This window comes from Gallus gallus, chromosome 27, assembly GCF_016699485.2.
Source record: "Gallus gallus isolate bGalGal1 chromosome 27, bGalGal1.mat.broiler.GRCg7b, whole genome shotgun sequence".
NCBI classification, from domain to species: Eukaryota; Metazoa; Chordata; class Aves; order Galliformes; family Phasianidae; genus Gallus; species Gallus gallus.
The window spans coordinates 2,993,406-3,021,205 of NC_052558.1; the positions used below are offsets into that span (position 1 = coordinate 2,993,406).

At 55.1% G+C, this 27,800-nt stretch overlaps 2 protein-coding genes across 2 annotated transcripts in view; one reads left to right on the forward strand and one right to left on the reverse strand.

Moving 5' to 3' along the window:
* The first annotated feature begins 2,013 nt into the window (after window positions 1–2,013).
* LOC121107680 overlaps window positions 2,014–27,800 on the forward strand; it is a 32,525-nt gene continuing 6,738 nt past the window's right edge. The window contains exons 1-3 of the mRNA XM_046904449.1: window positions 2,014–2,115; window positions 27,295–27,417; window positions 27,517–27,577. Coding sequence (XP_046760405.1) covers window positions 27,314–27,417; window positions 27,517–27,577 — 165 coding nt within the window. The 5' untranslated portion in view covers window positions 2,014–2,115; window positions 27,295–27,313. The remainder of the gene's footprint in view (window positions 2,116–27,294; window positions 27,418–27,516; window positions 27,578–27,800) is intronic.
* Window positions 6,133–9,543, reverse strand: NXPH3 (neurexophilin 3). The gene is made up of 2 exons (XM_004948548.5): window positions 9,196–9,543; window positions 6,133–8,108 (listed from the first exon to the last, which is right to left on the reverse strand). Exons 1-2 carry the CDS (start codon window positions 9,250–9,252, stop codon window positions 7,377–7,379), a joined length of 789 nt encoding a protein of 262 aa, XP_004948605.1. The 5' UTR covers window positions 9,253–9,543; the 3' UTR covers window positions 6,133–7,376.

Below are 27,800 nucleotides of genomic sequence, written 5' to 3' on the forward strand. Positions count from 1 at the left end.
CTGAGGAGCTCCTTTCAGAAGCCATATGTTCACTGCTTTCATTGTGGGATTGCAGTTTCCTGAACAAGACATAAAATTTAAGAGCCTCTCCTCCTGGAACTGAGGATTTCCTTCTCATTAGGATCACTGTGCCCATCTCTGTGCAGAACCCTTCTCAGGAGACAGTTCCAGCCAAGGCGCCCACCGAAGTCCTAATATTGCTGATGATTGTCTTTCCCAATTTCTTCCAATAGCTTCAGGCTAATGAAACACCCTGTGCTAGGAGAAAATCTGGGAGGAAAAGAATGCATGTGGATGTAGATGCCTGTGTGCAGCTGGGGATGGGGCTGTGCTGGTAGTGCACAGGTACCCATGGGAGTGGTTTGCATGGGGACTGCTACAGGGACAGGAGGAGGTGGTCACCTCTGAAGCATGACACTGATGAGGACTGAGGTGCCCAAGCCCACTGCATCCCACCGATGTCAGCATTGCTGTCTTCCACCCGTCTCTTTTAGAGCAATCTATTTTTTGGCTGCTCATGGGAGCGTTTACCATAATGGATGGGTTGGGCAATAGCACGGGAAGAAGACCACATCCCTGCTGAGCTTTCAGGAGGAGCCGTGCACCTGTGGGGGCTCTGTGCATGGAGGAGGACCAGGATATGTTTGGTATCCAGAAGGTTTTGATGACTGCTGACCCAGGATGAAGCCAGCAGGGCTGCTCCGATGCTCCAGGCCCCTGGCCTTGCTGGTGTGATGCTTTGAGGCAGCAGCAGAAGGTAATTTTTATCCCTTGTGGGAAAACTTCCCAACGAGGAGGCTGGATGAAAGCGGGCGCTCTTCGGTGTGGTTTGAAAGCAAAGAGACATCTGCCACAGCTCAGCAAAGCCTGGCAGGTAGAAAATGTGCCAGCCCCCTCCTCCTACATATCTCTGTGTCACAGCCATGGGCTCCTTGCTGCTGCCCCAACACGTGGTGCCATAGCAGTGTCCCCTGCCCTACTCCATGGTGGTTTTTCCCCCTAAAAGACCACACCAATCTCTGGGAGCTGGGAGGATTGTGCAGCTTGAGAGCACACGAGTAAAATCTGAATTATTTAGCATATTTTTAGTGCAAGCAGGTGTGGGGTTTGAAGCTGCCTGAGTTGGGAATTCTCTGCAGAGGAGTTGGGGTCTGGTGGGATTTGAGAGCGCCGAACAAGTTTCTTCCATTCCTGTCTTTTTGCTGCCTCTTGACAGCCTTTTTCTCTCTCTTTTTTTTTTTTTTTTTTTTGTCTCCTTTCTGTCTGAATTCTCCATCCCTCGTTTGTGTTTTACTTCCCCTCTCCTGCTGCATTTGGATGCTTCACCTGGCGCAGCACCGACCCGGCGCGGTGACAGCGCGGTGACGCTCCGTGCCCACTCCCATGGGACTGCCAGCACAGAGCCGGGTGCCAGTTCAGCTGGAAAGAAAGGCTGGGAGGGAAGGAAAAGGGGGGGTGGGGGGCTGTGCTTAGGGCTGGGGGGGGGGGGGGTGTTTGTATTTTGTAATGCGAAATCGCACAGCATGGAGGTGGCTCAGGACCACGGTCTGCTCAGCTCCCTCTCGCCCATGTGTTCCTGCAGCCCTGGTGCTGGGTCAGATCCTTGTGGTGGGGGTCTTGGGGGGGGGGGGGAGCTCAAAGCTGCGGCCCTGCTCTGATGTTGGAGCAGCGCCTGCCAGTTCCCTGCATGCAGAAGCTGTGATGATGGCAGTCATCCTTTACACTGAGATCTTTACAACCCGAGCATACTTGAATGATCCACACGGTTCTTAAATGGGGATATTTATATTTTAACAAAAATCACTGTTTCTGCTCAGAGCTGTGTGTGATGTAACGGGGCACGAGGGGAACGCCTGGCCGTGCTGGCAGCACAGAGGGGAGCGGAGGGGAAGGGGTTACCGCATCTCCCTCCTCTTTGGGCACAAGCCTTTGGGGAGGCAACCATTTGGGCAGCAGATGGGTGCGCCGATAGGGCTTGGAAACCTCTCAGGCAAAAGGAAATCCTTCTTCCCCACCCGGAGGCTCAGCCCTGGTGCTGCAGAACAGCGCGTCCCAGGGGAGCGCAGTGCCATGCTCCTCCAGCACTTGGCCGGGTGCCTCCGCTGATGCTCTCAGGTAGGAAGAGCTGCATTTTGGAGTGCTTTTCTCACCCCATCCCTCCCTTCCCCCCCCCCCCCACCAGCTTGGCACAGCTCCCTTTGGGCAGGAGAACGCCGCGGATGTGAGAGCCATTGGTTGTGCAATGTGACATTACTGCACGGCGCAGCATCCTGCCCAGAGAGCAGCGCGCTCTGCCATTAATTGGAGGGAAAACAATCAGAGACCTGCTGCTGCTCCTGGAGTTTGTTGAAAGCTCAGGAAGACGGGGAAATGTTGGTGTTTGTGAGGCAGCAGCTGGTGCTCAGCTCTGGCAGGGGAGCGCGAGGAGGAGGAGGAGGGAAGCGGCTCTATTTGGGTTCAGAGCCTAATTGGCAAAACTGTAATAATTCTTAGATCAAATAGATGACGCGCTCAGCCCACTTGCATTTTTAGGCTTCTGCATGTAATTACAAGTCACAACACTGGGGATTTCGTGAATAATCATTCCTGCTCACCTCCCCTTCCAGGGGAGGATTTCCAACGCGCTTCCCCAGGAGGCAAACAAATATTATCGCGCTCCGTAAAGATAAGACAGGAGACAAAAGCCTGGAACAACTTGGTTAGGTTTATTGGAAGATCCAATACGATGTATGCCCAGGAATTAGGATTGTTGAACCCTCTGGCCGTGTCACACGGAGGATGAGGTGTGCACCTATTGCAGAGCATATGGTGACAAAGAGACATTGAAGGGGCTCAGGACCAGGACCCCCACGTCCAACCTCATACAGTGACTCTTCCCCTACAGTCATCGGGTGCTGATGGTGCCAGCGGCAGCAGCAGATCCCTCACTTTTATGCACAGAGGAGCGTGTGGCAGGAGGAGTGGCAGCAGTAATGCATCCAGGAGCTGCTGTGGCTATTGAAATGGGGGATTATGAGCATAAAGGCTTGGCTGACTCACTAGACCTCATTAAAGTCTAATAATCGCTATAAAGATGCAGCGTTGGGCATCTGCAGCCCCAGCTCCGAGGAGCTGAAGCTCGGTGAGGATGCTAATAGCAGCTTGATAGTTTGGGCATAGAGCTGTAAAATGTGTTTATTTGGGTAGAGAAAGCACTTAGGATTCCCTTCGCCAGGCAGAGCCTCAGTGGTTGTATTCAGGAACAGAAGGGCCAGGTTTGTCCCATCACACCTGTGGCTCAGCAGTAATTCTGTTTGCATTCAAATCCATTGTGGAAATACTTCGTTACGTGTTTACTTGCAAAGTCTGGGAATAGCAGGGTGTCTTTTCCAATAGTCACCCCGTTATGTGTTCACCTGGATTTGGTATCGCCAACCTAAGAACTTCCTAAAAGAAAACCTGAGCCAGAATGTGACCTGAGCATCAACTGGAAATGGAGTAACCAAGGGGCTCTGCTGCCAACTGCTGTGGGAATGCCTCCAAATGCTGCCAAATTCTGGTGGCCTTCTGATCCTTTGGTCCTCCATCACCTTCACGCCTTTGAGGACGTTCTCTCATTAAGTAGGACCCTGTGACCACAACTTCTGCTAGCCCATTAATTAGCACAGAGGGTTTTATGAACTGTCTTCCTCCTTGTTTGGTCCGTGTGTCCGACTGCTCTCTGCAAGAACCCTGAGCTGAGAAAATTCATGCTGTCATAGCAGCGAGATGGATCCGGTGGTGCCATCCTGGCAATGAATCATTGAATCATAGAATGGCCTGGGTTGAAAAGGACCTCAAGGATCATGTAGTTCCAACCCCCTGCTATGTGCAGGGTCGCCAACCAGCAGACCAGGCTGCCCAGAGCCATATCCAGCCTGGCCTTGAATGCCTGCAGGGATGGGGCATCCACAGCCTCCTTGGGCAACCTGTTCAGTGCGTCACCACCCTCTGGGGGAAAAACTTCCTCCTCATATCCAACCTAAACCTCCCCTGTCTCAGTTCAGAACCATTCCCCCTTGTCCTATCACTATCCACCCTCATAAACAGCCGTTCCCCCTCCTGTTTATATGCTCCCTTCAAGTACTGGAAGGCCACAATGAGGTCTCCCTGGAACCTTTTCTTCTCCAAGCTAAACAAGCCCGGTTCCCTCAATGATGCCTTCCTGTGAGCTTTGTCCTTTCTGAAATCCCGGAGTCGTGCATTAACACGTTATGAAGGCGATTGCTAGCAATGTGAGTCATGGGCTGCTGCTGGCTTTTGGATATGGTACATAGAGAATGGCAGAGAGACAACTTCTGATGGACTGGGAGATGGCAAAAGGCAGAGAGAACTCAAGCCACAAAGAGTTGGATTTGAGGTTGATTGCTCCTAATTATTTTTCAAGATACAGGGCGAAATTAACAGAGGAGAGCTTGAGTGGAACTGCAGAAAGTGAACCTAATGGGGGAATTGCTCAAATATTAACCAGTGTTTGAAGGAAGGTGGTGGAAGAATCAGCACTGAAGTCCTGAAAGCCAGAGGAGGTGGGAGCCCCTGGGGTGGGCATTGGGTGCCTCAGCATCGCATCCTGATGCTCTCCTGCCTCATCCCATCCCGGCACTGGGCAGCCCTAATGAGTGCAATTAAAGGCTGCTGATGGACTTTGGCCTTAGGGTGGTGCGTTCTGGGAAGATGGTTTTGAAATGTGCTGGAGCACAAGTCGTGAAACTTAAATTAGGAGGGTTTCATAAGGAAGAAGTATTAACAAACTAAAGAGAGCTAATTACTGGAGATGGAGAATGTTGGCTGTGCAGTTGTAGATGACAGCGGTATATGTCGTTCCCATTGGGGCCCTTCCTGCTTTGGAGACAAAGACATCGCCCGTCCGCCGGGTTATCAGAGATGATAAGGAGCTGCATCTCATCCACGGAGATGGGCTCTAATTGCAAAACTGCTGCGAAGGCTCCTGTGGCACTTGGCTGAACTCTGGAGTCACGGAGGCTTTTTGAAGTCTGCTTTCCGCAGTCATTACACACGGCTCCATTTGTAATGAAGTTTGCGAGTCAAGAAACTTCAGTTGGACAAATTTTAGCTCTTCTCCCCCCTCCCCCCCCCCCCCCCCCCCCCAAAAAAAAAAAAAAAAATCCATTGCATGTTCATCTGTTAACAGGGAAAGAAACTAAGCCTTGGTGATTCTGCAGTCTTGGAGCCTGACTCCACTCAAGGCGCAGGCACAGCTCATGGCCAAGGGGAGACGTGGGGCACTTGGGGATGGACAGCAGGCACGGTGGGGATGGGTTGGGGTTGGACTTGGGCAACTCAGAGCTCCTTCCTACCCTCCCAACGTGAGCCGTGCCCACGAGCAGCAGCCACGGGGCACCCCCAAGGGGAGCGTTCCAAGGGGCGGTGCTCTCTGTGCACTGCATGGGTTTGGGGTCCACGATTTTCCCTTCCATTGTTTGCCCTCCAGCTGAGCGAAATCCTTTTCTGAGAGCGGGTTGTGACTCCACGAGCAGAAATCCTCTTCTCCCAGCCCAGAATAATGGCCCGTCCTGGTCTCCTAGTAACTGCGCTGCCACATCACTTTTGACAATGGTGCATCCTTTGTAGCCTGTTTTTCTGTTCCTGCTGTCTGCTCTGTTTCTTCAAATGGCAATTGTCTGAAATTTCTCCAAATGGGCAACTTCTGTGTGTGGAGGTTTTGTTTGTTTTGTCTGTGCCTTTCTGAGGCCTTCCCTTGCAGCATAAGGAGCACCCTTGGTGAGATGGCTTTTCTCCCCCTCCCCAAATGCTCATCCTGTTATTTTCTGAAACCGCTCTCTCAAAGCATTCGAAACTTTTTGTTCTCGGAGTAAAAGTCCTCTCATTGATTATTGCACTAAAAGGCTTTCTTTGCTCGATGTATTTTGGAACTGGCTCCTGCCTGTACAAGTGCGTGCAATGGAACTTGGCAGATGTGTGCCAGCACCCAGCAAAGCCAGCTCCGGTCTGGGGAGAAGGAAAGGACTGGACTTGTCGAGGCTGAAGCATAAAACCTGCTGTGGAATTAACACCTTGCTAATAAATGGGCCACGGTGCTGTTGGCTGAATGGGATTTGTTGGCTTAAGCTGGCCTGGTGCTATGGATAGAGAGTGTGGGGGCACAAGGGAGGGCTGGGAGGGGGGAAGCTGCTTTTGTTTGGTCTTCTCTGCAGGATTGAAGTGTGACCTGGAGTGTGGATGCTCACAGGGGAAGTGGAGAACACCCATGGGTGGTGTAGGAAAGCTCCATGTACAATCAGTGGCCACGGGGCATGCGGGTGACAGTGGGAAATTGGAGGGTCTGAGGCCCAAAATGGGACCTAATGTCCCTTTACGAGAGAGGTCCGGGTGACGGAGCAGAGCTGAATGGGGGCAGGTACAGCCCAGTGGGAGCACAGCGATACCCTGAGCATCCTCGTACCTTAGGCACAGGCTGAACTTGCTGTCAGTAACAACACTTGACCTGCCTCGTTACCACCGTAAAAACTTTATTCTCTCTCCCAAGGACAGCACTGTGAGTTTTTTTTCCTTCAAAGTCAGTTTAATGCTACAGTCAGAGCTCGACTCTGCCACCCCACCGCGCGCTTCTGCACCCAGGAACCGGCAGCTCCGAGCCCAGCAGACACGGACACGGGTGGGAGCCCCATGAAACACAGATGAGACGGAGGGGAAATGCATGAATCACACACGGCGTCAGGGGAAACACATGAATCACACCTTGTGTCAGCAAGATTCAACGGACCCGGCCAGGATTCCTCTCTCTGCGGCTCCATCTTTCCCAGTCCCCCAAACCGGTGGGCTGCGGTGGGGTGGCACCCAGGGTGTCCCTCTCTGTCCCACCCCAACGTTCAGCCCAAGCGTGGGGAAATGCAGCCCTGTTCCTCCCAGCACCTGGTTGGGGGGAGATGAGGTGGCTATGCGTGGCTGTCCCCAGCCATGGTGTGCACCAGGTGCCCTTGTCCCCGCTGCGCTCTCCATGCTGTGCCCACCAGCTCCTGCAGCCCTCTGCACCTATTCCCCCACCTTTTAGGACCGTGTGGCCTGGATCCAGGCAAAAAAACCCATTATTGCACTGAAAAACGCGAGTCCTGATTCTGGCTTTATGTCCTATTTTCTATATCCTACATTCAGACCCCGTGCCAGTCTCTAAAGACCACGGATCCGGGCTGAGTTTAGCAATGCCTTTACCCCCATAGCCCAAATTTCCTCTCCTCTCGTCAATTGGAGCTTTCGGGGACAACTGAAAATCCTCCTCCTTCCTCACTTCCAGGGACCCACCCTGCTTAAAAACCATCCCCATCCCTCCCCCCGCCCCCCCCAGCACCCGCTTATCACCGGGACATCCTGAGCGTGCATCACCCCGAGGGGAAGTAGGGCACGTCGCTGTGGTAGTTGTAGTCGGGGCACACCTTCTGCACCAGCCTGTAGTCTATGCTGTAGAAGGTGATGTAGATGCAGATGACTTTGAAGGGCTTGGAGCAGACCCAGGAGACGTGGCTCTGGGTGTGCTCGTGGTAGCACGTCTTGGATGGGTCGTATGTGCACAGAGTGGTCTTCTTGGCACGGTCCACTTTCTCGTACTCCACGCGGCAGTTGAAGATCTTGGATTCTTTGGCCTCGATGAAGATCTGCTGCTCCAGGTCAAACTCAACAGCCTTGGTGGGAGGGACGAGGCTGACTGAGATGTTCCCCTGCCCGGTGGAGTTGTGGCGGAAGAAGACATTGACGGTGCCGTTGCCGTGATCCACCACCTTGCCGGTGATCAAGAGGTTTAACTTCACCGTCTTGATGTTGGAATAGAAATCTCCCCAGCCAAAAATCTTTTTAAGTTTACCCGAGGCCGATTCCAAGTCCCTCCGTCCTCGGGGATGTGGAGCGTGATCCCGCTCCGAGAGGTTGTCCAGGATATCCCATAGCTCCCGCGAGCTGCTCACCAGCTCCAGGAGGGTCACGTTCTGCAGCAAGGTTGGGGTGAGGAGGGGTTTGGTGGGGAGCAGCTCTCCGCTCTCCTGCGCTTGGGCTCCCTCCTGGCTCTCAGGCTCACGCTGCTCGGCACCTTCCCCCGGCCCTTCTTGGCCACAGACCACCTGAATGTAGTGATGGCAGAGCGTGAGGGGTCAGTGGTGGGTACCTACCCCCTTGCCCTATCTTGCTCTCCAATCATCCCACACCTCCAGGTATGACCCGGCCATCCTTTTTCCTATCCTTGCTCTCCTTACCTCCCTTTTCTTTTGTCTTCCCATTCTGCCACTCTTCCATATCTCCTATTTCCTTTCTGGCAGCATTTTTTCCCCTGCTCTTCTTCTCTTGGATGCTCAGGGAATAGGTGAGGGGAGCTGGGATGGGTGCAATGTCCCACTGGGAACTCCTTGGTCAGAGCCCTCGCACCCACAGGATCCATGATGGGCAGAGGGTGTGCATCAGGGTGCCCTCCTGGCCTTTCCACCAGTTTTGAGGCTGGCAGCCCACCCACAGACCCCTCTTCTGACCTCCAAACCGTGCCATGGTCTGGTGGAGAGATGGAGCCAGGAGCAGCAGAAGTGCCCAATCCTGAGCTCCTCTGCAAACTCCCTTCCATTCCCTACCGGCATGACGGTACCTGGTAGGGCATCACAGACCCCATCCAGGTGCAGGTGGGTGCTGGGGGCTGCCCCATAGCTGCAGGTAGGTGGGCACCCAGCAGGCAGGTGGGTGCGAGGCAGAGCATCCGTCCGAGCGGGATGCAGATGCTGCAGCCCCATCGCTCCGGGCGGGGGAGGGGAATGCACCGATGCTCGGGAGCGATCCCGGCGCCGGGTGCCGAGCAGCTGTTCGCTGCCATCCCCGGGGTGCGAAGGGTTCGGTGAGGAGCTGAGCTCGGCCTCACGAAGGGCAGGAGGTGCCCCCCCCCCAGCCCGGGGGTGCAGTGCCGGGAGGAGGCTGCAGCTTTTGGGGGTGATCCGGAGGAATCTCCACTGTCACCCCTCACCTGTGAGCCCCCCCCTCCTGCCTGCTGCCCAGCCGCTCCCTGCTGCAAAATAGCAGAAGTTTTGGGATGCTCGTTTCGGCAGGGGATGGGGTGGGGGGGGATAAAACGATCTGGGGACGCTCCCGCTTGCAAACCCCCTCCCCGTCCCCTGGGCTGCCCGACCCCCCGTCCCCTGCAGCCCTCTTCTCCCCTTCCCTGCCACTCACCAGCAGAGAGATGCTCCCCTGGATCAGGAAACCGATGCAGCTCCGAGTGAGATGCATTTTCCAGCCGATGCCGCCTGCCTTCGCTGTTCCCTCAAATTTAGAGCGGCTTCGGGTGGGTTTCTGGTGGGTTTTTTTTGGTGGGTTTTATTTTTTTTCCCTCCCTTCTTTTTAAGCGGGGAACGTCAGCCAGGAGAAAGCGAGGGGGTGTCCCCCTTTAGAAGCCGCTTCCTCGAGCCCCCCCCTCGCCCATGGGGGGCTCCGGGCGGCGGTACCGGACCGGGGGCGGAGGCGGCTCCCGCCGCGGCTTCACCGCTGCCGCCCGCTCGCCGCCTTCTCGGGGACCGCTGCAAACTCCGCTCCGTGCCTTCCTCCCCTCCCTCCCTTCCAGGTGCCGGGAGCCGAGCGGCACCTCCGAACGTAACCCTTTGCTGCCTGGCACCGCGCCCCCAAAGGAGGCCCGGGGGGAGTCCCCAGGGGCAGCGTGAGGATGGGGTGCAGGGGGGTCCCCAAAGGGATGGATGGAGCACAGGGGGCTCCCCAAAGGCATGGATAGGGCGCAGGGGGGGTCCCCAAAGGGCAGCATGGAGATGAGGTTCTGGGGGTTCCCCAAAAGGCCAAATGGGGCACAGAGGGGGGTATCCTCAAAAGGCAGCGTGGAGATGGGGCAGTGGGTTGTCTTCAAAGGGCAGCATGAAGCTGGAGCACAAGGGTGTCCCCAAAGGGACGGATAGGGCACAGAGGGGGTCCTCAAAGAGCAGCATGGGGATGGGGCATGGAGGGGTCCCCAGAAGGCCAAATGGAGAGTAGGGGGGGGGTCCTCATATGGCAGTGTAGGGCTAAGGCACAAGAGCATCCCCAAAGGGACAGATAGGGAACGGGGGGGGTCCTCAAAGGGCCGCATGAGGCACAGAGGGGTCCCCAAGTGTTGGGTTGGGTGCTGTCAGACAATGGGATCTCCATGGAGAGGAGCATCCCAGATATGAAGGGAGCGAAGCAGTATGCAAAATGGCCACAGCTGCCTTAGAAACTTCTTTATCTTTGCACCAGGAGAGCAGGCAGCATCGTGCTGTTCCCCTCCGCCTTGGGGGTCAGATCATCCCCATCCCATTCCCTTCCATCAGGAAAAAGCAATAAGAAAACTTCTTCTCCCAACAGTCAACCCAAAGAAAGACCAGGAAAAAAGAGAGAGAAAACAAAGAATACGGGAAAGAGGATCATAGATCTCCAGGGGTATTGGGGAGGGGGGGGGGGTTGGAGGTGAGTCTGTGCACAGCCCCTTCTGCCTGTGCAGAATGTGAGGGCGGTGAAGGAAGTTTTTCAGTGTAGTTGTGATTTTTGTTTCTGCACCCGCATGCATGAATTCCGAGCTGCTCTGCTCTCCCCTCCCTTCCCCACGGCTGTGCCGAGCTCTGCTCCTCGGGCTTTGGGAATGGGAAAAAAAAAAGGAACAAGAAAATGTAGGTTCTGTTCCCCAAGCCAGGCGGTTGGGTTTGTGTGCTATCCCAGAAGTGAGGGATGGCAGGCTGCGTTGTGCTTAAAAAGGAAACAGAACTCATTGGTTGGCTTTGGTGCGACACAGCGACGGAGGCTTGCTCGTTTGGGTTTGTTACACTGAAGGGAACGGTTGTCCTTCTCCCATCTCTCAGCAGAAGTTGCAGTACGGAGAAGTCACTTGCCAGGGACAGGACTTGAATGAAACCCAGCATTTCTCAAACCCCAGGCAACGACTGCACTCCTTCCCATCAGATTATCTCCTGTGTCATTCCCATATTCCCCCCCCCCCCACCACCACCACCACCTCCCCGCTCTTCTTGAGCCACTTTGGAAAGGCAGATCTTGCAGTTCTGCTAAAGAGGAGCGCACTGTGGGGACAGGAGTGTGTTTGGATGGGGGGATGCACTGCGTGCACTCCCATCTGCACAACGATGCTCTCCAGCGTCTGGCTGTGATTGCAGTGCTGGGATCTGGACAGGAAGGTTTCTCGCGTGGTTTTGGGGTCGGGAGGAGGAAGGAAGGTGGGTGACAAATTGTGCAGCACCCGCTGCCCTCTCCCTGCTCTGAAGGTGCCTGCCTGCACTGCTGCCTGTCACCCCCAGACCATCTGGAAGCAGGATGGGATTACACCTCAGATGGATGCAGCTGAGTTCCGTGGGGGCTGAACTGCTTCTCTTTGCTGTTGAGAACAACTCTCTCGCTTCCCCCTCCTGCCCCCCATGGAGGGGTGCCATATGGGAACGTGGAAAAACAGGACACATCCTCAGTGCTAACAGAGGGACAGGAGCCCCATTCCCAGCTGACCCTCACCAAGGGGAGCCAACAAGCAACGAATCCCTCCTGGCAGCCAGGGCTGTGGAGCTCCAAATATCCACCCATCCAGGAGCAGTGCTGGAAGGACCCCGGGGCCTCCTAAAAGCAGAAGGAACACAGCAGTGGAGGATATACGACAGCATAACGTCGTCCCGGCCCCAGCGGTGTGCTGGGTACATTTAATGGGCTGCACGTCTCTAACTACCATGATTTCGATAAAAGATCTTCATAAAACTTCCAAATGCCTGTGCCATCACCTGCCTCTAAATCACTCCAAGAGCTGCAGCTCCTGCACTGTCTCCCTGGAGCTGTTGGCACTGGGAGGTCCCCCCCACCTCACCCCCCCTCCAATGGTGCCGAGTGTGTCCCACCTGTTGGCTGATCTGCTTTGGGGTGGGGGGGGGGTTGGGAAGGTGCTCTGCTTGGGCTGTGAGGCTGAGCGGAGGTCGGCACGGAGGAAGAACAGGGGATAAAAGTGATTTAAAGCGACTTGCCGGATTTTCTGCTGTTCGGAGGGAGATGGAGACTGGCGTGGCATAAAGCAGGGCTGATTTAGGAGCTGCTCTGCTTGGCTGGTGCTGCAATGGTTCCCGATGGGGCTGCTCTGATCGTCCATGCGTGGTGGGCACGGGGCGGGCGCTGCCCCCAGCACAGCTCAGAGATGTGGCCAACCGAAGGGGTTCCTGTACCCCCCCTGCAGAAATGGGGCACTGCAGGCAGAACTAAAACCAGAGTGAGCCCAGGGCCAGCATTTAGAGACAGGTGTCCTTCTAAACACCGGCAAATGGATTCACAGCACTGTACAGCTGAAGCGGCTTAAGGTGGGAGGGGGTCGTGGAAGGGCAGGATGCTGCTTTCTGTGCTTGTCAAGAAAACTCCTTTTCTGCTCCTTCTCCCCCAAAGGGGATCCCAGGATGGATGGCGTGGGGTTGGAAAGTGTATGTCAGCGCCTTAAGTTGAGCTGTGAGGAGGGGTTCAGGTTGGATATGAAGAAAGAACTGTTCTTGGAAAGAGTGGTGATGCGTTGGCATTGGGTACCCACAGAGGTGTGGGGGTCAGGGAATGTGGGGATGTGGCACTGAGGGATACGGGCAGTGGGCACAATGAGGTGGGCTGGGGTTGGACGTGGGGATCCGAGCGGTCTTTTCCAACCATAACGCCTTTGTAAACACAGGTGGTGGGGTTTGGTGTGGCTTTGCTCAGCCGGGAGCTCCAAACCTGCAGCTCCGGAGTGGCTTTTGCCATTAGAAGAAGATCCGGTGACTACAACTGCTCCTCCAGTTCGGTTTCTCCCTACGGAAGCGCTCACAGTGCTGAGCTTGCCGGATTTCGAGAAGCATCTGTTAAACGGGCTGCCACCCGCATCACACCCGGCGAAGCTCTGGGGCTGCAGCCGCGATGTTCGGGTGCGATGGGGCCCGAGAACGGATTGCAGGGCCCTCCCTGGGCTGCTCAGCCCGGCTCCGCGCTCCCTTTCCTGGGTTTCTGTTGCCCTCTAGCGGGTTCTGAGCTGAAGGTGGGCTGGGGAGGGGGGGGAGAAGAGGGGTCAGCCGTGCTGGGGGCTCAGCAGTGCCCGGCACAGAGCTCCGGGTACGGACAGGGAGCAGAAAAAAAGCAGGCAGAGTCTCTCGAAGCATCCCCGCTCCCTCTGTCGGCTTTCTGTTCTTTCTACGGCAGCTTTCTATTGATGCAATCTTATTTTTGGAAGCGTTTTTAGGCAGGCATTACCGGCCTCAGCAGAACCAAGGATAGATTGGAAAGATATAGGGGGGGAAAAAAAATAAATAAATAAGAGGCTATAAAGGGCAGAAGATATTTTTAAGCAGAAAGGGTGGGGTGATCTGCAGCACGGGTATGGGATGGGGAGAAGCTGCTGTTGGTGCATCACATTTGGCAGCAGGTAGGATGGGGTTTGCAAGCATCCATGCGTTGCAGGCAGCAGAGCTGGGGGGTCTGGGGGGCCACAGTGCTGCTCCTGCAAAACCCGAGCAGCTGCACGTAAAGCAGAATTGTCAGGAATGTGAGTGCCAAAGACTGAAAAAAAAAAAAAAAGAAAGGGGAAAAAAAGCCCACTCTGAGAATGAAGATGCTCGGAGAGAGACAGCAAAGAGCGTGAGGTCAGAGAGAGCAGCTTATGCAAAGGCTTGAAAGAAGCAAGGGAGCGTAGCAAGAGTGGGAGCCCAGCCTTCAGCCGCCTGACAGCTGGTAGGGGAGGAAGAAAATGAATTCAGGTGTTGATTAAGAGGGATCCACAGCTGAAGATGCTGTGCTTCCCCCCGCTGCAGCCCTTTCCCCTTCCAGATGCTCTGGGAGAGAGGCTGCCATCCTTGTTTTGATTTTGCAGCCCTACACCCCGAGGTTATTTGGCCACAGCGGCGATGTGAGCTCAGCTCCTCCAGGACACGGCTCAGTGCTCTGCCTCCTCCCGGAGCCGCTCTGCCTTCAGCAGGTGGGTGCTGTGCGGGGAGCAGATGGGTGCTGTCTGCACCCGGCGAGGAGAGAAAGGTGGTTCAGGTCCTCTGCCCCTCTGTCAGTGGGCAGCAGAAGCATTTCCGCAGGTCGCTTTGGGGTTCGGTGTCCGGTGGTGAAGTCAGGGGAGAAGGCAAAGTCATGGGTGTGTGTGCAAGGTGAGGTTTTCCTGACGAAGCCCTCCCAGCTGGGTGGGATCTGTCTGCCTGCAGCTCCTGGGCTCCAAAGCTCAGTTTGGTTTTACAGCTGGAGGGACTGGGCTGCTTTGTCGCTTACTGAAATGGAAAGGAAGGTTCGCTCCTGGGAAATCCCACTGCAACGACCCCCTGCTTTGCCTTCCTGCACCTCTCTGCTCCGTTCCCTATCCTGCACACGGGTCTTTCCCCTCCCTCTCTCAATAATGAATGGTTTTCAAAGCATGTTGCTTAATTGCAGCACGTTTTCCATGTGCTGAGACCTCCTGGCTGAGGCTGTGAGCGCTCGCCTGGGTGTGGAAGTGGGAAAACAAATTTAAAGGTTCCTCCTTCCTTTGTTTTTGCTCTGCTACCTGCAGGCAGAGGGATTTCCAAGGGAGCAGGGAGACGGTTTGGTGTTTGCAACAAATAGAGCAACCTGGGGTTTGTGCAAAGCTGGAGCCAAATGAATGGGGCTGTCCCTGAGGGGCTTTAGGGGGTGATGCCAAGGTGGGTGCTGCCCTGGTGCACAACAGGAGGAGAGATCCTGGGCCAAATCCTGCCTGTGGGAGAGGCTGGGAGGGAGCGGAGGAGGCTGCGAGCCCTTCTGCCTTGAGACTGCAGAGGGAGGCAGGGAGCTGCTCTGGGCCGGGTCCCCAAAGCTCGCTGTGCTTAGAAGAGGAGAAGCAGCTGCTGCCCCAAATCCACAGGCAAACAGTGTGCTTGTCCAGGGCAACCCGCTGAACCCCTACAGCTGGGAATGTGGGGATGTGTGCACCAGATGGCTGGTTCTGTTTTGCAGTGCTGTGGAGGGGTCTGATGATTTTTCATCCCTTTCTTCGTTGGCTTGTTTGATTTCTCAGCCCAAGCAAGCCGGGGAGAAAAGGAGTTGGCTCTGCTTGTAGGAGGAATTGGAAATGATGGTCCCTGGTTGCCTGGTGTGCTGAAGGTACCCATGTGATGGCTTGGAGGGACAGCGTCCCCGGTTCCCTGCCTGCCCCCAGGGCTGGATACGCTTCATAAACATAACGGAGGAGAAAATGGGACTCTCTCTGGGGGAAGAAATAGTCCTGGAGCAAACAAAGCAGCGCTATAGGAACCCGTGGGAAGTTGGGAGAGGGACTCCCACAGCGTGCTGCTCTCCCAAACTGTTCCCCAGCTCCCCGCAGGCTTTGCTGCCTGGTTTTCTCAAGAGGTTCCTCTCTCCCAGCCCTGTTTTTGGGAAGGTTGAGGGTTGGGTGGTGTTTTCCATCCATCCTTCAGCCCACCACGCAGCCTTCCTCCTGCCATGAGCCAACCTGCCTTGCACCCTGGCTGCAGCGTGCACAGTTATTCTCCAAGCAAAGCATTCATTTCACTGCCAGTCCCTCTGGAGGAAAGCAGAGCACATGCAGGACCAGGAAGCAGGGGAAGAAAGGCACATCCTGGTGATGCAGGTGTCCATATTGGGTGCTGTTTGCATCTCACACAGCTCCTTCCCTGCGAGCAGGACAGAGCACTGTGCCTTACCAGTGCTGGGATCAGCAGGTGCTGCTGAAGGGCAATGGCTCTGTGTTTCCAGGGCAGAGATGGAGATAAAAAGGTCCCCATTGCAGTGATGTCTTAGCGGGCCGTGCCCCATAAGTGGTCCTATCGTTGTAAAAAGGCACCATGCAGTTTGTTGGCCCAAAGGCTGCGTCCTTTGCAGCCATTGGGTTTTTGTGCCTGGCTCTGCAGTGGGGCAGTAAGGAATGAAATGAAAGCCATTGGTAAAATGTTGCAATGCCTCTGGCTTGGATGGAGTGTTTTGCATTCCTTCGGAAAGGATAGGAAAAAAATCCGAGTGCAAAAATCCCTCAGTGCTATTTTAGTCCGGACAGAGGAAAGGCTGAGATCTTTACAGCTCAGAACTTGAGTTGAAAGGAGGTAATTCACTCTTAGCAGTGAATCTCAGTGCTTCAAAACCGTGTTCGGCCCTACAGGAGTTGCTCCGTGTGCACCTCCAGCAGTGCAGGATGGGGAAGCTCAGGAGCAGGTCTGTGCTGGGTGGCTGGAGCTGCAAACCCAACGCATTTGAAGCTGGAGCAGCAATGTATGCAGAAATAAGGCTCTGCTCGCTGCGTTCCCACATCCTCCAGCTCCACCCCCAGGGCTTTCTCCCTCCTGGGTGCTCTGCAGTGCCCATCTCTGTGCCCTGCACACCCTGCAGCTGCCAGGACCTCGTTGGTCAGAAGGATGCACCCATGGCACTCCCTTCTGCCTCAGTTTCCCATTTCTGCTCCATCCACGTGTTGATAAAGGAGACGGTGCAGCCCCAACTATCCCCAGCCCAGCTGGGAAGGGGATCAGCTCATCCTCTGGCAGATCTGCCTTTAGCAGCTCAATCTGGGGGCTGATCTGCTCCTCCCAAGGCAGGGATCCATGTTTTAGCATCTGTCACCTCCAAAAACTCAGCTCCAAACCCTCTCCAGGTCAGAGCTGCTCGGGCTGAGCCTGGTTTGGTGCCTGGGAGCGCTGCAGAGGGGAGATGCTCCCCATGTGTGGGCTGTGCCATAACACTGATGATGAATGGTTCTTGCCATTGGAGTGTGCTGGACGGGTGTTGGGTTGGTTTTTGCTTCTACCCCATGGAAAATGTTGCCCTATTGACATAAAAACAAAACAAAACAAAAAAGCCACAAAAGGAACAGGGAAAAGGGGGAGGGATGAGCACTGGGATGAGAACTGGTGAAAAGGAGGGGGGGAAAAGGCATTGTTTTCTTCTGAAATACGTGGGGAAGGGTCAGAGCTGCTTGGTCTCTTCTCTCTTTTCCTTCTGGAGAAATGGAAATGGCTGTGATAGGCAGCAGGCTGATGTGCTGGCCCTGCTTCCCTGCTGCCCCTCCGCAGTGCTCTGAGCACCTCAGGGCATCATCACACCTCCAAGAGCCCCCAGACCCCCCCTGCAGCCCCCGTGCCCTCAGGCAGGACGGGGACCCCGACTCAAAGGCTGCAGCTTTGCATTGCATCGGAGCATGAAACAAACTGGAGGCGAGGGGCCCTCTGCTAATGTTTTACATCTGCCCAAGTGCTCAAGCACAGCAGGGCTTCTTGAGAGAGGTAATTCCTTCTATGAGAGCAGCAGACACAGCTCCTTTCAGGGCTCTCATACCCTAAAGCTGATCTGATTTTATTATTAATATATATATATATAGCTTTTCTTTCACTTTCTTGGCTGGGCTAAGAAGAAATATCCCCAATTCAGGGCTCTGCTGCCCAGCATCACTCAGGCTGAGATTGCAATGGCTTTGCCAGCAGTGACATGGAAAGGAGCTGTGTGGTGCCCAGCTGTGCTTTCACAGACTTCTCTAACAACCCCAAATTTCATGGTAATAAGAATTTTTTATATATATATACATATATATATGTACTTAGCAGGCAGGTACCTCGTGGTGTGCTTCCAATGTTTGCACTCCATCAGGGCCTGCATCCCAGCCAAGGTGGGGGTGGTCAGAACAGCCCCCCAAGTGCTATGGGGTGGGAGCAGGGCTGCTTCTTTCCTATGGGTCGGGTTGCCCATGGGGGAACCACCTGGGCCAGGTGCTTTGGGAATGGTATGGGTTCAGACATTGGGCTGGGGGTGTGCAGGGTGGGGGGAATGGGGCTGTGTGCTTCGTGCTGTGGGTGTTTGTTTTGATGGGACACTTCTGAGTTGCTCGCTCAGTCCTGCTCTCATCTCCACGTTTGTGGCTGCTCATGGGCTGTGATTTAGTGGTGGTGGAGGGGGGGGTCCTGGGAGCTCAGCCCACAGCACTGGGAGGTTTGTTTCAAAACATGGGGTCCCGTAGCCTCATCCCCATGAGAGCTGACAGCGGCCATTGGGTTTGGGTGGGGTTGTCCAACCCAGACGTACCATGGGGTTACAATGAGTTTATTCCCCGAAGCACTGCATAGGTTGGAGCCGCAAGGGAAAGCACTGCAGCAATTGCTCCCACCCCCAGGCTGTGCTGTGACCACCCCCAGTCACCCCCCACCCCGGTCCTGCTGCCTGGGGCCGACGGATGCAGCCGTGATTGATGAGAGACTCCTGCCCTGCACGGCCGTGGCAGCAGCTTGGCTTGTTCAAGGGCTTTGGGGAATGCCTGCCTGTCTTCAGGCTCTGCTTTTTGGTTTTAAGCCTTCCTGCTCTGCGTGGGAAGGCCAGAGGGTCGGGGTGTGGGGAAGTGAGGCTTTCCTTAACGAGCAAAGAGGCTTTAACACCTTTCAACTCCTCCTGGACTCAGCTGTAGCTCAATGCAGCTTGGTCCTCCCCCCATGTTTTGTACCTTGCTTAATAGCATCCATTTAACCCCCAAACCACTCCATTTTCTCTTGCCACAGCTGGCACAGGGGGAGGCTGGAGCTCCACAATACTTATGGTGACAACGGTGACAACAGTGACATGCTTGGGCTCCCTGGGGAACCACCCAGATGGGTTCATGCTTGGAAAACTGATGCTGCAGCCTTCCTGATGGATTCCTTGGGCCACAGAGTCCGCAGTGAATGCAAGATTGTTGGTTTACTCTTATTATTATTATTTATTATGATCATTTTCCTCCCCTTCCCCATCTAGCTGAGGCCGCAGCCGAGCTATGGGATGCTTGCTATAGGCTGGCAGCTCAGAACAGCAGGAGCACTGGGGAAAGCACCCCCAGAACAGCATATAAAGGCTGGGGGGGCTGCACGGAGATGGGGAGACCTGGCATTATCTCTGCTGATGAGCACCCCGTGGGGCTTTCAGTGGGGATGGGGGATGCTCCACCACTGCTTACTGCACTCCGGATCAGAGTGTGCCCCCCTCGGGCTCTGCAGCACCCCAGGGAGGGGGGGACCCACGCTCAGTGCTGCTGCCAGCGCCTGTTTATGCATTTTATCCAATTACTGCTTAATGCAAAATGCATAAGGAGCCCTTGGAGCGGGGACAGAAACCCGCAGCTCAACTTCGTGCTGCTCGTCGGCAGGGCTGACCCTGTAGGACAATTTCCAGTCTCAGCTGAATGACTTCATGAGAAGCTTTCTGTCTTCTCTGTGTTTTTTTTTTTCCTCTTCTTTCTTTCTTTCTTTCTTTTTTTTACATTTTTTTTTTTCATTTCCCAACCAGTCGCTGGTTAATTTTTTGCTCTGATTTAGGAACAAAAGCCGTATCTGGAGGCTGAATTTGCTCCGCTTCAGCCTCCCCACCGCCGCGTCTCAGCCGGGCTTCTGCTGCTGGATTAACAGATCTCTGCGCTGGGGTTTGGGGCTGCTTTTAAGATGGGTTCTGAGGTTACCCCCCTTGAACACCAGCAGTCATTGGGGTGGGCTTTGAGGAGCTCGAGGCACCGCGGCGCTGCGGCTCCTGGATGGCTCTGACCTGAGATGGGAAAGGAGCAGCCGCACAGCCCCACTGCGCTGCGGCTTTTGAGGTTTCGGAGCATTAAGGCAACAAATTGTCCATTTAAGTGAAACCCACCCTGCAGGCCGGCTCCTGGAGAAGCCCCAGATCCCGAGCCAAAACCCGAAAGCGCAATGGGAGAGAAATCAATCCTTATTATAGGAAACAAAGCAAAACTCCAAAGCTCTCTTTCCCCTTCTTCCCTTGGCGAATCCCCCTTTCTTGGCTCAGGTTTTCGCATTCTTGCTTCTAAAGCAGACAGAGGGAATGGGGACGGATCACAGCTTTCCTTGCCCCATCCAGCTGGGTTTGGGGATGAATGCAGGACCCGAATCCCTCCCTTGCTCCCATTGCGATGCGCCGTGCGAGCTGATTAACCGCAGACCCTTTGCTCTCCCAGCAAGGAATGTTTCCGTCCTAATTGGATTTGCTCTCCGTATTTCTGCAGCTTTTGTGCTCCTTGTTTGGTTATTTATAGGAAACATCTGTCAGCACGGAGGGCAGCGGTTGGGCTGTGGGTTTGGGATGGGTTCGTCCCCATTCAGCGGGGATGCGATGGCATAGGGCGGGTCAGGTGTGTGACAGAGGCTCTGCCCCTTGATGGGACGTTGGGACTGGGGTCAAATGCTGGTTGAACTGGAAGAAATAGTGGCTGGGATGGGTTGTATGGGTGATTGAGCCTAAGGACAGGGTCAATCCTGGCTGATATAGTGCTCCCAGGAAGGCAGGAGCTTCTCTGCCCAGATGGGTCAGGAAGGAGCAGGGTTGTATTTCCAGGTAAGCAGCAGAGCCGTAGGATGAGGTGTCGTAATGCTGACTAAGCTGGTTATTAGAGCTGTGATTAACCCCGCTAATTAATCTCAGGGATTGAATGTGGTGGAGGTCAACTTGCAGAGCTATTCGGGAGGTGGGGTGATGTAATTGCTTTGGAGAAGTGAACTCTCTCCATCCCGTGCCCTTCTGCTTCTGTTCCTTATCGGGGAAGCTTTGCCTGGCCCCAGATGGTCTTTGAGGTCCCTTCCAACCCAAGCTGCTCTATAATTCTACGACCATTCCTAATTTCAAGGGGCTGAACCTGAAGGGGGGCTCTCTGCCCACCGCCTGCACGCCCCCAGCTGCAAAACTGCCATCACCTCACTGGGTGGGAATGGGGAGGGGGGGGAACAGCACCAGGGTGGTGGGTTATATGGAGCAGGGCATGGATTTATGGCAGCTGGGAATCAGCTGCATCCTTCCCGGTGCTCTGTTAACCCCAAAGCATCCCTCCTCCTCCCCAGGCATCTTTCTGCAAGCTCAGCCCCAAGCAGGACAGCAGAACCGGGTGCTGCAATGTTTCATTGATGCAAACCCATTTGGTTTTGCACAGCTCCAGCCATGCTTTCCCTCCCCGTGCTGGGCAGTGCCCACTCAGTGCAATGCACAGTGCTGTGGGGATGCCTTTATCTGCACTGTGAGGTGCTGCTGCTAAAAGGAGAGCTCAGATCCTGAACAAAGGATTGGCTGCTGATAGCAAAGTGATTTACAGCAAGGCTTAGGGCAGCCAGCTCCAGGAGTGCTTTTACATGACGTTCTAATGGTTATTAATTTGTCTGGTATTTACTGTAATGCTATTAATCCTGATAGGCTTGTTGGATACTTAATGCAAATATTTTAAGTGCTTCTGTGGGATTTTTTCCCTGGAATGGCGTGTGAGGGTGCACAGCCAACATCAAGCTCCTGTTTTGATGCTGCTGTCCCCAGTTTCCCCCATTGCACAGGGCATCATCCAGCCCTCAGGCATCGTGGACCTCCTGTCCCCAGGCCTGTCCCATGTCCCTGCCCACTCCATGCTGTGCAGGCTTCAAATTCCCCTCCTTTACAGTTCCAAACATCTTTCATCTCCCATTCTTTGCAAAAGGCATCACATTGCCCACATCCCAGGCTGGCTGCCCCACGCTGCCTCTGCCTCACCCCTCACTCCCATGGGTGATTCCTTTAATTTCTCCCTTGCTTTGATTCCTCCCTTTATCGTCGCTCGTTGGCAAGCTGAGCTGCAGCCATGTGTTTCTGTTTAGGTGGCCCTGACAGATTGAGGTTTGCAGCCTTCATGGTGGGAAACACAGCTCCAAAATCCTGGAAACGTGTGAAGGTTGCAATCTGATTCCGCTGCTTTCTCTGCTCCCCTCCTCCCCATCCGAAAAGCACAGCTGATGCCAAAGGGAGCGTGTGGGGGGGGGAAGGAAAAACTCCAAACCTCCCAGGGAAACTGGAAATCTATGTAGGACTCAATCCAAAGATTGATGGAATAAATCACAGCCTGGGACTGTGAGAGCAGCAGGTTGCTTTGGAGGAAGCAGTTCCTGATTTCTGGCTCCTGAGGAGTGGGATCAGGGGGGTCCGGGCTGCTCGGCAGGCGCTGGTGCCCCAAATCCCAAGGGGAGGAATGGCTCCAATGGTTGCTTAAATCCAGCAGTGCGTGTGTTTCCCATGCACAGCTATCCAAAGGGGGTTTCAGCCTGATGTGGGCGAGCAGAGCTGCTGGGCGCTTCGCTGCCTGTGGGAGGATGGTGCTGTGCTGGGGATGCTGTGGAAGGAGCCCTGTGACAGCCCCGGTGCCCAGGAGACCCAGCAGCCATCCCCACTGCCCACAGTCCCTCCCTACAGGCGGCTTCACACCGCGGTTGGGCTGCTGCTGGTGGGGATGCTGCAGACAAAGAGCCCTTTGAAGGCTTTGGAGCTCTGAGTCAAGGGTTGGCCATGCCCCTGCACCGATGGGTGAGGGCTGGGGCAAGTTTGTCTCAATTGATGGCTTTATCCTTTCTTTCCTCTCTCTTTGCTCGGTTTGGAGCTCCATAGCAGAAAGCGAAGCCAGATGGCTGCAGTCTCACTGAGCTCACATTGCTCAGGATCGTGGATACCCTGGGGACCCCCGTGTGTGGTGTGGGGCTCAGTGGGCACCCAGCGCGTGGCTGCAAGGCTGCTGGGGCCATGGCTCGTGGCCTGCAGGGCTCATGGACCCTTAGGGCTCCCAACCCCCCCGGCTATGAGCAGTTGAGTGGGGTCAGCTCTTGTGACCTTCTCACCAAGCCAAATCTTGGGACTTGGCTCCCAGCGTGGCTGAGCAGTGCAATGAGTTCCTTCCCAGCCAAAACAGCCTTTCTGGGAATGAAAGGGAGAGAGGCACTTTCCACTCATCCCTTCCCATGGTGTTTGGGAAGAGGCGGGCCTGGAAATACCCCCAGTGTGAGTGCAATTCGGGTGCAGCCAACGTGGTGGGCCTCACCATGGGAGGTGGTGTTTGGGAGAACAAGGGTTTGCCATCAGGATTGCTGGTGCTGATTGGGTCACTCAAGCTGATGGCCTGGGGTGAGCAGCGTGAGGTGACATCATTTTAGAGGAAAAGTGTCCAGAGATGGCACTGCCTTTTTGTCTGATGATTCCAGTTGGGGGCTGAGTGTTTGCCACTATAGAGGGTCCAGGGAGCAGCGTGCTTGTCCCATGGCCAATTTGGAGAGAGCCAGGAGGGCGCGATGCATGTGTCTGCTCCATGGGCACTGTGCTGAGCTGCTCCAGGAACTGCGGAGGAACGAATCCCAGGAGATGGAAGGGAGAGGAGGGATGTTTGGTCCTTCTTTGTGCCCGCTGACTCCGGGCATTTCAGTGCCATGCTGCTCCATCCAAACATTTTGTGACTGCGCTCAGCTCCCACTGTCTGCTCCCGCTATCAGCCCGGCCCCCCACGCTCTGCTGGCAGCACATTCCCCTCCAGCGGGGGCCAAGAATAATAACACATCCATGGCACAATGCCTGGCTCTCCCTGCAGCCCCCCAAGTCTTGTGACTGTGAGAGAACGGGGGCCCAAATGTGGTCAGGAGGGAAAAGGTAGCAAGAAGCAGACAGCAGGGCTGGGAAAGGCACGGAGGAGGCAGGGCTGCTGGAAGGATCCAAGGGGTAGGGAACGGTCAGGAGTATTTATAGGATTCCCATCCTCACGCATTCAGAATCTCAGTGGTGCTGGCTGACTCCTTGCCAGGGACCCCAGGCACCGAGGGGTTAAACATAAAGGGTCAGTGATTTTTTGGTCTCCGAGCTGAAGTCAGTGTGAAAGCGGGATGTGCAGTGCCAGGGTGGGAGAAGCGAACTTGCACAAATAAATAGTGTGGGTCACATGAGTTCCTGGCTCCTTCTGCAGGAACGGAGTGTTTACCCGAGTGCCTGGAGGGCTGGCTGTGCTGTGTGCTGGACGAGAGGCTGCTCTTCAAGGAACTGGGATCCGACTGCCGGTGGGAGGTCTCTGGGGGATGTTTCCCTCTGCTGATGGCTTTGCCCTCTGAGTTGGGTCTCCAGGCACGCTCTGCTGGAGCTGATGGTGCTCAGGTCTCACCTATCCCAGAGGCACCGGTGGGTCCCTGCAGGCGGTGACCGCAGCAGTGGGAGCACTGTGGATGCACCGCTTCTCCCCAGCAGCACCATTTGGGCATCCCTCTGTTCTTTGTTTCACTGCTCATTCCTCCTTCTGAAGTTAAAATCCCCGTGCTCCGACATCACAGCTGGCAGCTAATGGCAATGCCACGCGGGCAGGTGGCCCTGCAGCCCGTCCAGCTGTCCTACAGCCAACGTGGCGTGGGGACAGAGCCGAATAGGGCTCAGTGCCTCCTTTGGAGAGCATCATCCCCTCATCCCTGGCTGCCTCCCCTGGAGTGGTGCCAGCTGTGGGGAGATCTCCTGAGTGCAGTTCTTGGGGAGCGCCTCCTCATTCCCCCAAAGTGCTCTGTGCCCAAATCCCACTAAGGCGTGAGTGGTGTTCATAAAACAAAACGGGGCTGCAGTGTTTCCTGGTGCTGGCATCCCGATGGGCAGTGAGCCCAGCCCATGGCTGCCCTTTGCATGGAGTTCTGCTGCCTGATTTGCTCTGCAAAGACAACCGAGAGGCATTAGGTGCTCATAAACCAACAACCAGCACCGCCTTGCTGCTGCACAGCCACCGACCTCCTCAGTGCTCCTTCTGCTCCATGCAAGCTTTTGAGATCCAGGTGCCAAAAAATCTACCACCCTTATTTTTTTTTCCCCCTTTTCTCCACGTTAGAATGAAGCACAACCCCTCGGGTGCATCTGCCACGAGAGGGGCTGTCACTGCTGCATGTGATCCCATCCCTGGCCTGGGGATGCAGTGGGACAGCTTCGCCTCCGGCAGCTCTGAGTTGGGCGCTTTGTAACTGAGGTTCCTTTTTGTAAAGGCACAGAAGTGTTTCCGTGGGTTTGGGAAGCTGCTCTGCCCTCTAGCAGAGCCAGAAGTCCTACATGGAGATGCTGGGCTGGTCCCCAGTGGGGTTGCTTTGTTCTTTTTTGAGGACTTAAGCTCTTTGTTGGAGATATCAGGGCGTCCTCAAGGATCCCCGTGAGCTCTCCTTCGGGTAGCACTCCTTTGTAGCAGGTTTCTGCTGCCTGGAGAAGCTATTTCTTCCCCTGCTCTTATGGGAAGGGTGTGATAATTGGGGCTAAATTGATTCAAACCATTTCCTGTAAGTCCTTAGGGAATAAATTCCCCCGATCAATGGATGCTCCTGGCAGCCCTGCGCAGCGCTCTGCGGTGACGCTCTGTTGAATCCAAACCACCCTTCTCTTGCCCCCATCAGTCCTGCTTTGAGCACCGACCCCAACCTTCCCTGGGCTCTGTTGCTTTGGACGTGGCTCTGTGATGCAGTGAGCAGGGCGAGGCTGGGATTTGGGTACCATCAGGTGTAGGCTGTGGGCTCTCCACCCTCAGCACGTGGCATACAGTGCCCGATCCTGGGGGCAGATTGACTGGGATAGATGCAGGGCTTTGGCTGCCTTGGCTGAAGGCATTTTCCCATACAATTTCTGCTTTCTGCTCTGCAGTTCCCCTCACCCATGGCACAGTTTCTCTGCTCTGGACTCCTTTTGGGTTCACTGCTGGGAGCTCAGCACATCCACACACATCACCCATGGGATGCAGCTCTCTCCCGCTGTGCCTTTCGGGACAATGATTTCTTGCCTTCACCTTCTCACAGCTTCATGGATGCTGTTTGCTAAGTGTATTTTAATGCATTCACCTTTCACCTCCTGCCTAGATGTGCATTGATCCAAAATGGATCCGGGGAGGGGACAGAGCTGCAGCCACCCCGGGCTCAGCAAGGGGAGGTCCCTGCATCTCATCCACGCTGGAAAGGGGGCCACGAGCCCCAAAATACAGAGAATGCAGAAATTTGGGAGAGGAGCTGGCTAACCCATTCCCACAGCACTGTCCTGTTGGCAGAATGAGGTCTGGCACCGTTGCAGCCCACAGCTGATGGCGGTGCGTGGTGCAAGCAGGTCCTGCTGGTGCCTTCCTATGGAACATTCAGGCTGAATTTGTGAACTGGTGCAGAAATGCAGAGGTTGGGGCACAGGTGCAGGTGCAGCAAGCAGCCGTTTTCTGCCTCAAACATGGGAATATCCTTGCAGTCCCACTGTGATCCCGTTACGTGCTGGGGCATGGGGCTGTCACCCTGTAGCAGCACGGGGAGCAATGCATCCCCAGCCTCTGGGAGAGTGATTCTATTGCTGCCGAGCAAGAAACATCTGCAAGCAGTGAGCACAGCCTGGGGAGACGGGGCATGCTTATCACCGACCTGAAAGTGGGAGTGATGGGAGGTAGGAGGTAAATCTGAGCTATCCCAGCTGCTGCCTGCCAGGCCTAGCTCATGTCACAGGGAAAAGGCATTTCTTTAGGGGAAGGGGGGGGGGTGATTTCACATCTGAATCCTGTGCTGTCTGCGGAGGCACCAGCATGGGCTCTTTCTATGAGTTATTGCCTCCAGGTCACCTCCAGCCCTCTCTGTGCCCAGAATGCACAACAGTTTGGGACCCCCCCATCTCCTCCAAGCAGCACCCGCTTGTCCCCAGCAATTCTTCTCTCTATGGTACAGAGGAGGTGGAGGTGATGCTGGAGCATCCCAGGGAACAGGGGCAGCACAGGGCAGAGCCAAACCGTGGGGTCACTCGTGCGAAGGCAGTGTCGGAGGGCGGAGTGGATTAAAGTTCATCAGAGGGTTTCCAACATCTTCTTTTTTGGCTGTAAACAGAAAGCTGAGGTTTTATGTCACCCCCCAAATCTTTGCAGAACGTGCCTGCTTTTATAGCAGCTTTTATTTATTTGTTTCTTCCCCTCATTGGGAACCGGAGTGTTTGCAGCTGATGGAAAGCAGGGGAGGTGCCGGCTGCTAAAATCCAACCCCCCCCCCCCCCCCAAATACCAAATATCTGCAGTGCCTTTCACTGGAAAACCCAAATCTCCTCCCAGTGGGGGGGAACAGAGACGAAAAATGGGATAATATTTCCCTCAGTTCCCATTGTCCCAGCACTGGACTTTGTTTGAGAGGAGGCGATGATTTATCCTGGGGCCGGGGGGGGGTTGATTTACAGAGTACTAAAACCCATTGGTTTTTATTTAGCAATGTCTTCATCGTAGGGGCTGTTTATTTTTTCCCTTGGAAAAGCCATATCCGTTATCTTCCTTCCGCTACAAATCCCATCCGAGCAGATAAAAGCTCCTCACAGCTCCCGGGGCTGTGTCCACCCCCAAGCCCTGCTCACCTGCATCCACTGAGGGGGGAGATGGGGAGGAAGCCAGGTGTGCTGGAGCTTAATTGGTTTTAAATGAATGTGGAGGAGCCTGAGAGGTGCAGGGGGGTGTTCTTGGTTTCCTTGGGAAGTGCTTGCTGCTGCCAGGGGCTGAGGGGAGGTCTGTGGGTTTGTTCCAATTAGGGGTAACAAAGTTGTGTTTTCCTTTGCTCTCAGTCCTGGCAGAGTGCTGAACATGCTGTGGGTCCAGGTGAGCTCCCTCCCAGTGGGAGCATCCAATGAAGGCTGCAGCAAAGAGTGGGTGGAAGAGCAGAGCCAGGAGCTGCACGGGCGCAGCAGGTATGGAGAGGGGTGCTGGGTGTCAGCCAGGAGGGGTGGAAATGACAAATAAAACCATGTAAGATCTCCTATGAGCTCTGCATGATGTCTCTGGGACAGGAGCCCACTGCTGGATTTTCCTGGGAGGAGACCCTGCTGCTGCCTTGCTCCATCCCACCGGGTAAGGCTGTGCTGGGGGTGCCCAAAGCCTCAGGGTGTGCAGGACTGGGGACGCAGGGAGGTGATGGGGACGTTCCCAGGCTCTTCCAACTCCGGATATAAACCAGGAGGAGGGGAAGAGGAAGGCTTTGCTCAGCTGCCAGCAGAGGGGAAGCAGGTGGGGATGTGGTGTTCGATGGGTGTCGAAAGCATCACGGTGCGGTGTCAGCCCTGGGGACGGACAA